The following is a 15,442-nucleotide window of genomic DNA, read 5'->3' as shown; positions in this document are numbered from 1 at the left end:
GGAGAAGGGACAGTGTCAGGGAGAAGGGACGGTGACAGGGAGAAGGGACGGTGTCAGGGAGAAGGGACGGTGTCAGGGAGAAGGGACAGTGTCAGGGAGAAGGGACAGTATCAGGGTGAAGGGACAGTGTCAGGGAGAAGGGACAGTGTCAGGGAGAAGGGACAGTGTCAGGGAGAAGGGACAGTGTCAGGGAGAAGGGACAGTGTCAGGGAGAAGGGACAGTGTCAGGGAGAAGGGACAGTGTCAGGGAGAAGGGACAGTGTCAGGGAGAAGGGACAGTCCCAGGGAGAAGGGACTGTCCCAGGGAGAAGGGACTGTCCCAGGGAGAAGGGACTGTCACAAGGAGAAGGGACAGTGACAGGGAGAAGGGACAGTGACAGAGAGAAGGGACAGTGACAGGGAGAAGGGACAGTGACAGGGAGAAGGGACAGTGGCAGGGAGAAGGGACAGTGACAGGGAGAAGGGACAGTGACAGGGAGAAGGGACAGTGTCAGGGAGAAGGGACAGTGTCAGGGAGAAGGGACATTCCTAAAGAGAAGGGACATTACCAAAGAGAAGGGACAGTCCCAAAGAGAAGGGACAGTCCCAAAGAGAAGGGACAGTCCCAAAGAGAAGGGACAGTGTCAGGGAGAAGGGACAGTGTCAGGGAGAAGGGACAGTGTCAGGGAGAAGGGACAGTGTCAGGGAGAAGGGACAGTGACAGGGAGAAGGGACATTACCAAAGAGAAGGGACAGTCCCAAAGAGAAGGGACAGTCCCAAAGAGAAGGGACAGTGTCAGGGAGAAGGGACTGTCACAGGGAGAAGGGACAGTCACAGGGAGAAGGGACAGTCCCAGGGAGAAGGGACAGGGAGAAGGGACAGTGTCAGGGAGAAGGGACATTGCCAAAGAGAAGGGACAGTCCCAAAGAGAAGGGACAGTCCCAAAGAGAAGGGACAGTCCCAAAGAGAAGGGACAGTCCCAAAGAGAAGGGACAGTGTCAGGGAGAAGGGACAGTGTCAGGGAGAAGGGACAGTGTCAGGGAGAAGGGACATTCCTAAAGAGAAGGGACATTACCAAAGAGAAGGGACAGTCCCAAAGAGAAGGGACAGTCCCAAAGAGAAGGGACAGTGTCAGGGAGAAGGGACAGTGTCAGGGAGAAGGGACAGTGTCAGGGAGAAGGGACAGTGTCAGGGAGAAGGGACAGTGTCATGTACGTGAGAAGGGACAGTGTCAGGGAGAAGGGACATTCCTAAAGAGAAGGGACATTACCAAAGAGAAGGGACATTCCCAAAGAGAATGGACATTCCCAAAGAGAAGGGACAGTGTCAGGGAGAAGGGACAGTGTCAGGGAGAAGGGACAGTGTCAGGGAGAAGGGACAGTGTCAGGGAGAAGGGACAGTGTCAGGGAGAAGGGACAGTGTCAGGGAGAAGGGACAGTGTCAGGGAGAAGGGGCAGTGTCAGGGAGAAGGGACCGTGTCAGGGAGAAGGGACAGTGTCAGGGAGAAGGGACAGTGTCAGGGAGAAGGGACAGTGTCAGGGAGAAGGGACAGTGTCAGGGAGAAGGGACAGTGTCAGGGAGAAGGGACAGTGTCAGGGAGAAGGGACAGTGTCAGGGAGAAGGGGCAGTGTCAGGGAGAAGGGACTGTCACAGGGAGAAGGGACAGTGACAGGGAGAAGGGACTGTCCCAGGGAGAAGTGACAGGGAGAAGGGACAGTGTCAGGGAGAATGGACTGTCACAGAGAGAAGGGACAGTATCAGGGAGAAGGGTCAGTCACAGGGAGAAGGGACAGTCACAGTGAGAAGGGACCGTGACAGGGAGAAGGGACTGTCACAGGGAGAAGGGACAGTGTCAGGGAGAAGGGACAGTGTCAGGGAGAAGGGACAGTGTCAGGGAGAAGGGACAGTGTCAGGGAGAAGGGACAGTGTCAGGGAGAAGGGACAGTGTCAGGGAGAAGGGACGGTGACAGGGAGAAGGGACGGTGTCAGGGAGAAGGGACGGTGTCAGGGAGAAGGGACAGTGTCAGGGAGAAGGGACAGTATCAGGGTGAAGGGACAATGACAGGGAGAAGGGACCGTGACAGGGAGAAGGGACTGTCACAGGGAGAAGGGACAGTGTCAGGGAGAAGGGTCAGTCACAGGGAGAAGGGACAGTGTCAGGGAGAAGGGACAGTGTCGGGGAGAAGGGACTGTCACAGGGAGAAGGGACAGTGTCAGGGAGAAGGGACAGTGTCAGGGAGAAGGGTCAGTCACAGGGAGAAGGGACAGTCACAGGGAGAAGGGACCGTGACAGGGAGAAGGGACTGTCACAGGGAGAAGGGACAGTGTCAGGGAGAAGGGACAGTGTCAGGGAGAAGGGACTGTGTCAGGGAGAAGGGACATTACCAAAGAGAAGGGACAGTCCCAAAGAGAAGGGACAGTCCCAAAGAGAAGGGACAGTCCCAAAGAGAAGGGACAGTGTCAGGGAGAAGGGACAGTGTCGGGGAGAAGGGACAGTGTCAGGGAGAAGGGACAGTGTCAGGGAGAAGGGACAGTGTCAGGGAGAAGGGACAGTGTCAGGGAGAAGGGACAGTGTCAGGGAGAAGGGGCAGTGTCAGGGAGAAGGGACTGTCACAGGGAGAAGGGACTGTCACAGGGAGAAGGGACAGTGACAGGGAGAAGGGACAGTATCAGGGAGAAGGGTCAGTCACAGGGAGAAGGGACAGTCACAGTGAGAAGGGACAGTGTCAGGGAGAAGGGACAGTGTCAGGGAGAAGGGACAGTGTCAGGGAGAAGGGACAGTGTCAGGGAGAAGGGACGGTGTCAGGGAGAAGGGACAGTATCAGGGTGAAGGGACAGTGACAGGGAGAAGGGACAGTGACAGGGAGAAGGGACTGTCACAGGGAGAAGGGACAGTGTCAGGGAGAAGGGACAGTGTCAGGGAGAAGGGACGGTGACAGGGAGAAGGGACGGTGTCAGGGAGAAGGGACAGTATCAGGGTGAAGGGACAGTGACAGGGAGAAGGGACAGTGACAGGGAGAAGGGACAGTGTCGGGGAGAAGGGACAGTGTCAGGGAGAAGGGACAGTGTCGGGGAGAAGGGACAGTGTCAGGGAGAAGGGGCAGTGTCAGGGAGAAGGGACTGTCACAGGGAGAAGGGACTGTCACAGGGAGAAGGGACAGTGACAGGGAGAAGGGACTGTCCCAGGGAGAAGTGACAGTATCAGGGAGAAGGGTCAGTAACAGGGAGAAGGGACAGTCACAGTGAGAAGGGACCGTGACAGGGAGAAGGGACTGTCACAGGGAGAAGGGACAGTGTCAGGGAGAAGGGACAGTGTCAGGGAGAAGGGACGGTGTCAGGGAGAAGGGACGGTGACAGGGAGAAGGGACGGTGTCAGGGAGAAGGGACAGTATCAGGGTGAAGGGACAGTGACAGGGAGAAGGGACCGTGACAGGGAGAAGGGACTGTCACAGGGAGAAGGGACAGTGTCAGGGAGAAGGGACAGTGTCAGGGAGAAGGGACAGTGTCAGGGAGAAGGGACAGTGTCAGGGAGAAGGGACAGTGTCAGGGAGAAGGGACAGTGTCAGGGAGAAGGGACTGTCCCAGGGAGAAGGGACAGTGTCAGGGAGAAGGGACTGTCACAGAGAGAAGGGACAGTGTCAGGGAGAAGGGACAGTGACAGGGAGAAGGGACAGTGTCAGGGAGAAGGGACAGTGTCAGGGAGAAGGGACAGTGTCAGGGAGAAGGGACAGTGTCAGGGAGAAGGGACAGTGTCAGGGAGAAGGGACAGTGTCAGGGAGAAGGGACAGTGTCAGGGAGAAGGGACAGTGTCAGGGAGAAGGGATCGACCCTGGGAGAAGGGACAGTGTCAGGGAGAAGGGACAGTGTCAGGGAGAAGGGACATTACCAAAGAGAAGGGACATTACCAAAGAGAAGGGACATTACCAATATGAAGGGACAGTCCCAAAGAGAAGGGACAGTCCCAAAGAGAAGGGACAGTCCCAAAGAGAAGGGACAGTGTCAGGGAGAAGGGACAGTGTCAGGGAGAAGGGACAGTGTCAGGGAGAAGGGACAGTGTCAGGGAGAAGGGACAGGGTCAGGGAGAATGGACAGTGTCAGGGAGAATGGACAGTGTCAGGGAGAATGGACAGTGTCAGGGAGAAGGGACAGTGTCAGGGAGAAGGGACAGTGTCAGGGAGAAGGGACAGTGTCAGGGAGAAGGGACTGTCCCAGGGAGAAGGGACTGTCCCAGGGAGAAGGGACTGTCCCAGGGAGAAGGGACTGTCCCAGGGAGAAGGGACAGTGACAGGGAGAAGGGACAGTGTCAGGGAGAAGGGACAGTGTCAGGGAGAAGGGACAGTGTCAGGGAGAAGGGACAGTGTCAGGGAGAAGGGACAGTGTCAGGGAGAAGGGACAGTGTCAGGGAGAAGGGACAGTGTCAGGGAGAAGGGACAGTGTCAGGGAGAAGGGATCGTCCCTGGGAGAAGGGACAGTGACAGGGAGAAGGGACAGTGTCAGGGAGAAGGGACAGTCACAGGGAGAAGGGACAGTCACAGGGAGAAGGGACAGTCACAGGGAGAAGGGACAGGGAGAAGGGACAGTGTCAGGGAGAAGGGACAGTCACAGGGAGATGGGACAGTGTCAGGGAGAAGGGACAGTGTCAGGGAGAAGGGACAGTGTCAGGGAGAAGGGACAGTGTCAGGGAGAAGGGACAGTGTCAGGGAGAAGGGACAGTCACAGGGAGAAGTGACAGTCCCAGGCAGAAGGGACAGTGACAGGGAAAAAAGACAGTGACAGGGAGAATGGACAGTCCCAGGGAGAAGGGACAATGTCAGGGAGAAGGGACAGTCCCAGGAAGAAGGGACAGTCGCAGAGAGAAGGTACAGTCGCAGAGAGAAGGGACAGTGACAGGGAGAAGGGACAGTGACAGGGAAAAAAGACAGTGACAGGGAGAATGGACAGTCCCAGGGAGAAGGGACAGTGTCAGGGAGAAGGGACAGCGACGGAGAAGGGACGGTCACAGGGAGAAGGGACAGTGACAGAGAGGAGTGAAGATAGGTCAGCTAGTCATGGCTGATTGGAGGGTGGCAACCTCCTTCCTAATTTAAGCTCACCCCCTCCCACATTTAAATGGTTATGGGCTCACTCCATAGCATCTTCCACTCAGGGGAACTTGCCTGCTTGCAGTATGGTTGTGACATCTCTAATACAGAGTGCTTTTCCTGGTAATGTACAGGTTAATAAAAGCTTCAGTCAGACTTAGAACTTTGCAACTAATATTGACAGATTTACTATAAATCATTCTTCCTGTTATTACACAGGTTATTAAGAATTTATATTAGCGTTAGGGACCCCTGATATGTGGTCTGCCGTGCAGTTGGCTCAGGGGCTTACAACAATTTTGGCCAAAAATGTCAAACTAAAAGACCATTTTACTTATTAGATATTTATACATATATATTTAGGCACTGTACCGTGTATGAGTCTCACTGGATGTGCTAAAACTGAGCTTTGTCTGTGAATAATAATTACGCTTTATTGTCTATATACATATATATTCAGCATGTAACTAGTTAAAATGAGGAATATAGGTGCGCATGCGCGACGGGTTGGAGATGGTGGTGTAGACTAACAGCTCCATCACCCGCCGGCAGACTTATGTAATTAAAACATTGTCAATCCAAACTCAAGTTAGAGTTAGAGTTTGGCGCTGACAGTTGCGGCTGCCGGCGGGGGGGGGGGGGGCATGTTGCCAATCCTACCTGTAGGCATGCGCTACATGGGCGGGGATGAGGGCCTAGCCTACATTCCCGTCAAAGTCCCGGGAACACGTGGCCGGAGGTGTGGGCCATGGTGCTGGACCTGGAGGGAGGGGGGTCCAGAGGGAGGGTGTCCTTCCCGGGCGATGAACCCGAGGTCCGGAGGGACCAACACGGTTCTGTGTGTTCATATATGTTTTAATATATTAAATACAAAAATACTGTGACAAGCGCTAAACCTACTATTAACAATATTATACTAAATAACTAAGCTGCCTGGTAACCTATTGAGACATCTCATATATCTCAAAACATAATCAATAAACACAAAAATAGACATAAAACCTGGCGCATATGTGTGTAATGAAAAAGTCCCAAATGAATAAGTGATAAGGTGATAGTTCCAATTTTACAACCTTGAGTGGCTTTTGAGAAACGAACCCAGTTCACAGTTCATAGGGGCAACAAGCAGTTCTTCTCATGGGATGGACTTGATCCTGCATATGTGAAATATCAAGCAAAGAGAGCAAACATTGCGCAGTATGTTTGAACAAACACTGGTTATTTGAAAGCTGAGTTATCTGAAAATGCCTACTTACTAGAAGTGGCTAGATCACATGCAGGGGAGAGAAACTGTTCTTTGTGCCTTCTTGATCCTGGAAGCCTCGGTTATATCACGAACCCCTCGTGGTATCCGGTGTCTCCGTGGATCCTGAAAAGCTGTCTCTTCAAATCTTGTCTGAGGAATCCTGCACCTTTTTCTTCGTTTAAGGAACAGAAAAAGGACAGAGGATTGCGCAGCACAATAAAAACTTTTAATGACGCCTTCCTAAAAACATAGATAAAAAATACTCACAAAGGAAGGTGAGTATGCATACAATACAGAAGTGCTCGGCCCAGCACATACAAACACAGCCGCCTCAGTCACTGAGAGTCCGTTCAGGCACCGCGTGTACCTCGCGTGTATCCGGCGCTCTTGGGTGACGTCACCGTCTTCAGTATGACTGGCAGCCGGGATGTCTGGGACACTGCTTCTTAGGCTCCTCCCTACGCGTTTCGTGACGGGGAACGTCACTTCGTCAGGGGATTGTGGAGCCTCATCAATCCCATGTCAGTTATATAGCCGCAGATTAACCCCTTGCATAGAGGGACCACCTGAGGCTAATGAATAGCAATAAAATGTTCCTATTGTCCTGGTGATTCATACCAGCGGGGTAATTTAGGAAGCATCTTTAACAAAAGCACTTAGTAATACTTCTAAAATGATCCATGACTGTTAATGATAATCATAAATCACATAAAATACATGTTTGAAATACACTGGAAGGGAGCTAATACTTAAGAGATATATAGTCCAAAATAATTCATAAAAATGAAGCTAAGTCGAAATCAATGTTTAACCCTTTAGGTTGAAGTGTTTGCAGAGTGTAGATCCAGAAGGTCTCCTGTTGGGACACCCTCTGCAGTCTATCTCCTCCTCTTACACCTAGCTTTGGGCAATCTATGCCGATACATGTGAGCCCTTCAGGGGACATGTTATGATGTATTTTGAAATGGTTGGACACACTATGTGTCTTCAACCCTTTCTTGATGTTATACACATGTTCGGCAAATCTTCTTTTTAATGGTCTCCCTGTTCTCCCCACATACTGTAATTTGCAGGGACATTCTAGGAGGTAGACACAAAAGTTAGAGTTACAGTTAATGAATGTGCGGATTTCAACATTTTTGCCGGTAACATTAGATCTGAATTCCTTACATTTAATTCCATAGCTGCACCCAATACATTTTTTACAGGGAAAATATCCCTTAAGATCCTTAAGCCACATGGTATCTCCTTGTCCTTGTTTTTTCTTAGGACAACTAGGGGCCAAGATAGATTTTAGGTTCTGGGCCTTTCTATATACAACTTGAGGTTTATCAGGCAGTATAGATTGTAGGATGGGATTTCTCTGCAAGATGCCCCAATGTTTGGTTAACACCTTAACAATGTCTTTAGACATACCATTATACTGCGTGATGAAAGGAAGGAATATTTTGTTTGTATTTGCATCCACTTTCTTAACAGGGTAAATCAGAGATGCTCTGTCTATATTATTTGCTTGTTCAATAGCCTTATTGACAAGCCTCCTGTTATATTTCCTATCTTTGAATTTATTTCCCAGATCCTTAATTTGTTCATTGTATACTTCTGGTTGTGAGCAGTTTCGTTTAAGTCTAAATGCCTGTCCTTTTGGAATGTTTTTTATCCATTGCGGATGATGATGACTTGATGCTAGGACATAAGAGTTAGCATTTACCTCCTGCGCAATCCTCTGTCCTTTTTCTGTTCCTTAAACGAAGAAAAAGGTGCAGGATTCCTCAAAGACAAGATTTGAAGAGACAGCTTTTCAGGATCCACGGAGACACCGGATACCACGAGGGGTTCGTGATATAACCGAGGCTTCCAGGATCAAGAAGGCACAAAGAACAGTTTCTCTCCCCTGCATGTGATCTAGCCACTTCTAGTAAGTAGGCATTTTAGATAACTCAGCTTTCAAATAACCAGTGTTTGTTCAAACATACTGCGCAATGTTTGCTCTCTTTGCTTGATATTTCACATATGCAGGATCAAGTCCATCCCATGAGAAGAACTGCTTGTTGCCCCTATGAACTGTGAACTGGGTTCGTTTCTCAAAAGCCACTCAAGGTTGTAAAATTGGAACTATCACCTTATCACTTATTCATTTGGGACTTTTTCATTACACACATATGCGCCAGGTTTTATGTTTTAATATATGTTTTATCTGTTTTTCCCTTATGTTCTGCCCCTTCCCTATCCCAGACCCCCTCGGCGAAAGAAAGAAGATTGGCAGCAGCCACCAACATCGGCGTACAGGCCACCAGTCTTCGTTATATCTAGGTAGGCACAAGATCTGCTATATACATATACACCCAAACCACACACGTCCATGGCAGTAACATTTCTATCCCAGAACGTCAAGGGATTTAATAGCCCGAATAAGAGAAAGGTTGCCTTCTCCGAATTTAGGCGGAGGCGGGCCGATGTTGTCTTACTCCAGGAGACTCACTTTAGCAACCAAAACAGCCCAAAGTTTTTAGACAAGCATTTTAGGCAGGTGTGTCTGTCCTCTGCAGAGGAAAAGAAAAGAGGAGTAGCCATACTATTTCATAATAAAGCCCCCTTCCAAGTTGAGAAAGTGAAGCGAGATCCCAAAGGGAGGTATATCATTCTGGTGGGCCTCATGAAACCAAGCAGATTGACATTGGCGTGCGTGTATGCGCCCGGCGCAGGTGAATCTCGGTTCTTTGAAGAATTTTTTCAGACGCTCCAGCTCTGGGCGGTAGGACACGTAGTATTGGCAGGGGACTTCAATAAGGTTATGGAGCCCAGGGTAGATCGCTCACCACTCCAGCAGAATCAGAGGAGGGAGTGTAACGAGCCTATGCTGAAAGGACTGAGACAGATGGGCCTAATAGACATATGGAGAGAACAACACCAGGGAGAACGTTGTTACACATTTTATTCACATCCCCATGACAGCTACAGCAGGATTGACCACTTCTTTGTCTCTAGTAGAATGGTCCCACAGATTTCCGACACCAACATACATGACATTACATGGTCGGATCACGCGTCTATAGAGCTGAGATGCGTACAAATTGGACCGGTTAGTTCAGGAGCAAAATGGAGACTTAATGAATCGTTGATTAAAATACCTGATATCGCAAAGCAAGATAAAGAGGGAATATCACAATATTTCCAGACTAATCTCGGCAGTGTGGAATCCCACACAGTGTTATGGGAGGCACACAAAGCCACGATGCGGGGAGCACTTATAGGCATAGCAGCCGGGAAAAAAAACAAAGGGAGGCCAAATTGACCCAGCTATATCAGAGGTTACACGAGCTCTCTACACTACATAACCGATAAGGTAGAGCAGATACTTTACAGGAGTTGAAGGATGTGAGAATTGAGCTTAACCTCCTCCTCACATCCCAGGCTGAGAAGGACCTGAGTTGGACACAGAGGAAGTTTTTTGAGAAGGCTAATAAGCCGGACACTATGCTAGCCACCAGACTCCACAATAGAAAGCCAAATTTCAATATACATTCTATCAAGACGGCAGGGGGGCGGGTCTCATCTAATCCCAAAGTTATTGTGGAAGAGTTCAAAAAGTTTTATGCACAGCTATATAATGGGGAGAAGGTGGTTCATAATGCTAAGACAAGCAGTAAACTGCGGAAATTCCTAGCAGACGCAGCATTGCCACAATTGGACAGCTTGGAGCGAGAGTCACTTCAGGGCGACTTCACCAGGGAAGAATTAGCAGCAGTGGGCAAGGGTTTGAAGCCCTCTAAAGCCCCAGGCCCGGATGGGTTCTCAAACCTATATTATAAAAAATTTATAGGAGTTCTTGCTCCACATATGCTCCGGTTATTCAACAGAGTGCTAGCGGGGGAGCCCTTTTCGGAACAGATGCTCCAGGCGTCGATTTCCTTGATTCATAAAGGGGTTAAAGACCCTACAAATTGCCATAGCTTCTGGCCAATATCATTGATTAACACAGATGTCAAAATCTACTCTAAATTACTGGCTAACCGTTTAAGCGTCATCCTGCCGAGGCTTATCCACCCGGACCAAGTTGGCTTTGTTACAAATAGACAGGCGGCAGACAATACCAGACGGATTGTAGATATAATTGATTTTGTGGAAGCCAACGGGGTCCGGGGTATGGTTTTAAGCTTAGATGCGGAGAAGGCCGTCGACAGGATTGACTGGCCATACTTGGAGTTCACACTTGGGGCATTTGGGTTTGGAGGCAAATTTCAGAGGGCAATAAAAGCGCTTTACAATGCGCCAGCAGCGCAGGTGGTCCACCAGGGGTTCCCCTCAGAGCTGTTTCCAATTAAAAGTGGTACGAGACAAGGATGCCCGTTACCACCCTTGCTGTTTGCCCTCTGCATCGAACCACTAGCAGACCAAATTCGCAGCAATTCTGATATCGCTGGAGTACAAATCCACTCACAAGAACACAAAGTGGCTCTGTACGCTGACGATATTATTCTGACCCTGACCAAGCCGCTCATCTCGTTACCTAACCTGTTCGCGCTTTTAGAGCGTTTTGCTCAGATCTCAGGGTTTAAAATAAATCAAACCAAATTAGAGGCACTAAGCCTTAACATCCCCTGGGAGACGGAGAAGCTGATCGAACTCAACTTCGAGTTTAAGTGGCGATCCTCATCCATAAGGTACCTAGGGGTGCATATCACAAAAAAGATAGGCGCCCTATATCAAGCAAATTACCCTAGTCTATTGAAGACTCTAAAAAAGGAATTGCAAGACTGGGCAGCATATGGTATCTCATGGCTGGGTAGGATCTATAATGTCAAGATGAACATCCTCCCCCGGATTTTATACCTGTTTCAAACTCTCCCGGTACCTGTGGCGCGGGCAGATATCACAAGGCTCCAAAAATCGATATCCAAATTTATATGGAAGGGTAAAAAACCACGGATAAATGCCAAAATGAGGCAGAGGTCCAAGGAGGGGGAGGTCTAGCTGTCCCGAGCATTATGTCCTACTACAAAGCGGCGCAATTGTGCCAAATCACGCAATGGCACGGGGACCCCGAGCTCAGGAGGTGGGTGGCACTGGAGAAGGAGCTGTGTGCCCCTCTAGAGCTTAGGGACCTAATCTGGTACCCGAGGATACGGGTAAAGGACATAAACAAACCACTGACCTCTGTGCTCAACTCGCTCTCGGTCTGGGAGGCGTCTAAAAGTAATCGTTTGTTAACCTCCAGACACACACTTATGGCTCCCTTATATGGTAATCCGGATTTTGCTCCTGGACTAGCAGGCAAGAGTTTCCCACTGTGGCGCAAATTGGGGATTAGAAGGTTGAAGGACCTGGAGGGTAGTAACACAATTAAATCATTTGAGCTATTAAAGTCAGAAACGGACATCCCCAACACAGAATTTATTATCCAGGTCCGGGCATTTTACAATACACACCCGGTGAGACCACCGTTAACAAATTTTGAAAGGCTCTGCGGGAGAGGTACAGACACGCGGGGACTGATCTCTGCTTTGTACAGAGACGTGGTCGGTGCTGACAAAGACGGTACGGACAAGCCCAGATTCATGGACCAATGGGAATCAGATTTACAGTGCACATTAGAGGACGAGGACTGGACGGCGATCTTTAGGGCCGCAGCTAGTAGCTCCATTTGCACGACATTAAAGGAGAACTCATATTAGGTAATGCTACGATGGTATCTCACTCCAGTTAGATTAGCTAAATTCGTCTCGGGCTCTTCCCCGCTCGGCCCCAGGCAGTGCGGGGAACGGGGGGACCTGGTGCACATGCTGTGCTCTTGCCCGAAAATAGTACCTGTTTGGATACAGATTCGAGATTGGCTACAGAGGATTTTTTTGGGCCTCCAAATTCAGCTCGACCCGTGGCTGTTTCTGTTAAGCAAACCCACAAAGGAGGTATCGCGCACGGGGAACAAATTAATAGCACATTTTGCAACAGCTATGAGGTGCGAGACCGCAGCACTGTGGAATCAGAATGCAATTCCATCAATAGCAAAGATCAGGAACAGAATTTGGTTCATATGTCGGATGGAAAAATTAACGAGCCTAGTTAAGGACTCCAGCGATAAATTTCAAAAAGTCTGTCTGCCTTGGCTGGCCCAGACAGATATTCAAGGGGTGAATGGTACCACAATTTGGCTGTGATTGAAGTAAGTGAGTTCTCCTCTGATGAAGGCCCTGGAGCAGGACGGGATGGGCTGACCAGACGGAGGGATCCCTCGGGTAGAGTTAGTAAATCAGAAGCAGTATCGCCTCAGCGGATGTTGGTGAGCCGTACAGCAGCAGTGGCATCTGACCGGTGGTTGCAGACTGAAGAGGAACGGATTGATAATCATCACCTGACCCTTCTCCCCCCAACCTTTCCTTCCCCCACTTTCCTGTATAGTCCTGGTTTTGTTGTCGTGTTGTCTTGTCGTCTCCCCATCATGTGGGCAGTTGTGTGTTGTATGTCCCAGATAGATTTTTTGTTTACCTAAATTGGAGGTTGATATTATTTTTTTCGTTTCTCTCCTATGTATGTATGCAAAATCCAATTAAAAGAAAGTTTAAAAAAAAAAAAAAATAGGAATATAGCATTAAGTTAGACATTATATTGGGGTAGTTAGACATTATATTGGGGTAGTTACAAACAGTTACTTAGTAAAACAATACAATAGAGATCGGTTTGAAAGATTAGCGCACAGTTAATCCTATAGTTACTTAGTGACGGAACAAGGACGTTTTGTACTGTACATCAAAGTAAATATTGCTAAATGAAGAAACATTGTTCTAACGTTGATGATCGACTAAGGACTTTTGGCCGACAGTGAGAAACACAGGTGATTGCTCTCAGGTAAGACTGGTTAAGATAAGTGTATAAAAGATTGTACCTGGATGTATAGAATCCAGAAGCATTTAACATCAGCCAAGCTAAGGATTCTCCGCTCTATAACCACATTCTATGTGCCTGAGAACCTGACGTAAACTAACTGAAATGAGGCTCTGAAAGATGTTCTAGGTGTCTCTAAATACACTGAGAAAGGAAGCGGACTGGGGAATATGTGATATATCACTTAGAGGTGGGACATTCATGTGCTCCATCTAACGAAGAAATTCTTTATTGGCGAGCCATCCAGACCTCGTACACTTCCAGAGGGGGGAAGCAGAAGGTCACGGAAGATCGTGAGATGGGGTTCACCTGGTGGCAAGGAAGACACTCCAGGTAACCATCCAGAACCTTGATGTAAGTGTACGGTCACTTTCGAACACAGAAGGATACCGGGGAAGCACCAGTTGATTTAAGATACTTGACTGAAGTAGATCAGTTCGAATGAAGGATCTAAAGGACTATATCAATGAAATATCGGACGGATTTCTTATAGGGAAGGAACTTATCAGTGGCCACCGAGTCCGAAGTGATCAAGGAGAGACACGCCACGGCCGGTGCAGTGCAGGTACGCACTCACACGGAGGGGATCAATAAGTTAAGGAAAGGACGGTGTGGTCGGATATATTTCGACCGGGATTTTCCTGACACCCGAGCCTATAGATAGATAACATCTATTGAAAGCGTACGTAAGTAACCCTGCTTACGTTGTCTTTGCTATGGATTTTACCCAAAGACAGGCTAATAACAGCACTATTCCCCCCACGCCACCGGAGAAGGTAGGACGTGTGGATTTGGGGAATGCTCTATGGAAGCAGGTTATGGGTGAATTTAAAGAAATAGAGGAAAAGAAATGTAGCACCACTCAAAAAGATAACAGAACGTCTGAGCTCGTGAACACGCTGGTCTTCATATATGAGCAACGTACACGCCCAGAGAGGTAATACCGGAATACACATACACGCCCAGAGAGGTAATACCGGTATACACATACAAACCCAGAGAGGTAATTACGGTATACGCATACACGCCCAGAGAGGTAATACCGGTATACACATACACACCCAGAGAGGTAATACCAGTATACACATACACACCCAGAGAGGTGATACCGGTATACACATACACGCCCAGAGAGGTGATACCGGTATACACATACACACCCAGAGAGGTAATACCGATATACACATACACGCCCAGAGAGGTAACACCGGTATACACATACACGCCCAGAGAAGTGATACAGGTATACACAGACACGCCCAGAGAGGTAATACCGATATACACATACACGCCCAGAGAGGCAATACCGGTATACACATACACGCCCAGAGAGGTAATACCGGTATACACATACACGCCCAGAGAGGTAATACCGGTATACACATACACGCCCAGAGAGGTAATACCGGTATACACATACACACCCAGAGCGGTAATACTGGTATACACATACACGCCCAGAGAGGTAATACCGGTATACACAGACACGCCCAGAGAGGTAATACCGGTATACACATACACGCCCAGAGAGGTGATACCGGTATACACATACACGCCCAGAGAGGTAATACCGGTTGTAACAGGGGACTAACCCTGTTCAGAAAACTTGCCTCTAATCCAGCAGTGTGCTGGTTAATTGACCAGCACCTGGCTGATTAGAGGTGTTAGAAAAAGGTGTTAGAAAAAGCCTGCCTCTGAGACAGGAAGTGGGACTCCTTAGCTCACATGTGAGCTGAACTAGGAGACAGAGCAGAGGTTCCTGAGTCTCCCAGGTGAGACTGACCGAGACAAATAAGACTTCTAAACCTGGATGCTGATTAGCCGGAGAAAAGGCAGCAACCCAGCAAACAGATAAGACTTTATTTTCAAATGACTGTTGTCAATATATATATCTATATGACTTGGGCTGATGAATAGCTTGGGTAGCCACCCAGTTAAAAGGACTGGAATATAAGGATACATATATGCCAAAGTGGAGCAGGTTTTTTTTGGCTCACTATTTCTCTTATGTTGTTTTTTTGCTGTGTTTAAAGCGACAAGCACAATAAAGCCTTGTTATAATTTCACCTTAAAATAGTCTCCGTTGCGTACCTCTGCACATGTCCTCCTACATATGGTGTCAGAAGTGGGACGAGAGGTGATGCTTGAAGTTAAAAGGGGCCCGGAGTTGCCTGTGAAATTTTTTTTGTGCTTTTTGCCTACAAACAGCCTGAGCAACATAAAAACAAAGAATCTCATGCAGCAGAGACCAGA

The 15,442-nt window shown here is 48.6% G+C and overlaps 1 protein-coding gene across 1 annotated transcript in view; it reads left to right on the top strand.

Moving 5' to 3' along the window:
- LOC142469192 (nuclear receptor ROR-alpha A-like) overlaps positions 1-12,547 on the top strand; it is a 344,736-nt gene extending 332,189 nt beyond the window's left edge. Inside the window, 3 exon segments of the mRNA XM_075576155.1 lie at positions 10,290-10,451; positions 10,542-10,971; positions 12,496-12,547. Of these exon segments, the coding sequence (XP_075432270.1) occupies positions 10,290-10,451; positions 10,542-10,971; positions 12,496-12,547 (644 nt within the window).
- The last annotated feature ends 2,895 nt before the right edge of the window (positions 12,548-15,442 follow it).

The sequence above is a fragment of the Ascaphus truei genome, chromosome 18 (assembly GCF_040206685.1).
Source record: "Ascaphus truei isolate aAscTru1 chromosome 18, aAscTru1.hap1, whole genome shotgun sequence".
NCBI lineage: Eukaryota > Metazoa > Chordata > Amphibia > Anura > Ascaphidae > Ascaphus > Ascaphus truei.
The sequence above is the reverse complement of the archived record's forward strand: the minus strand, read 5'-3'. Positions and strand labels throughout refer to the sequence as shown.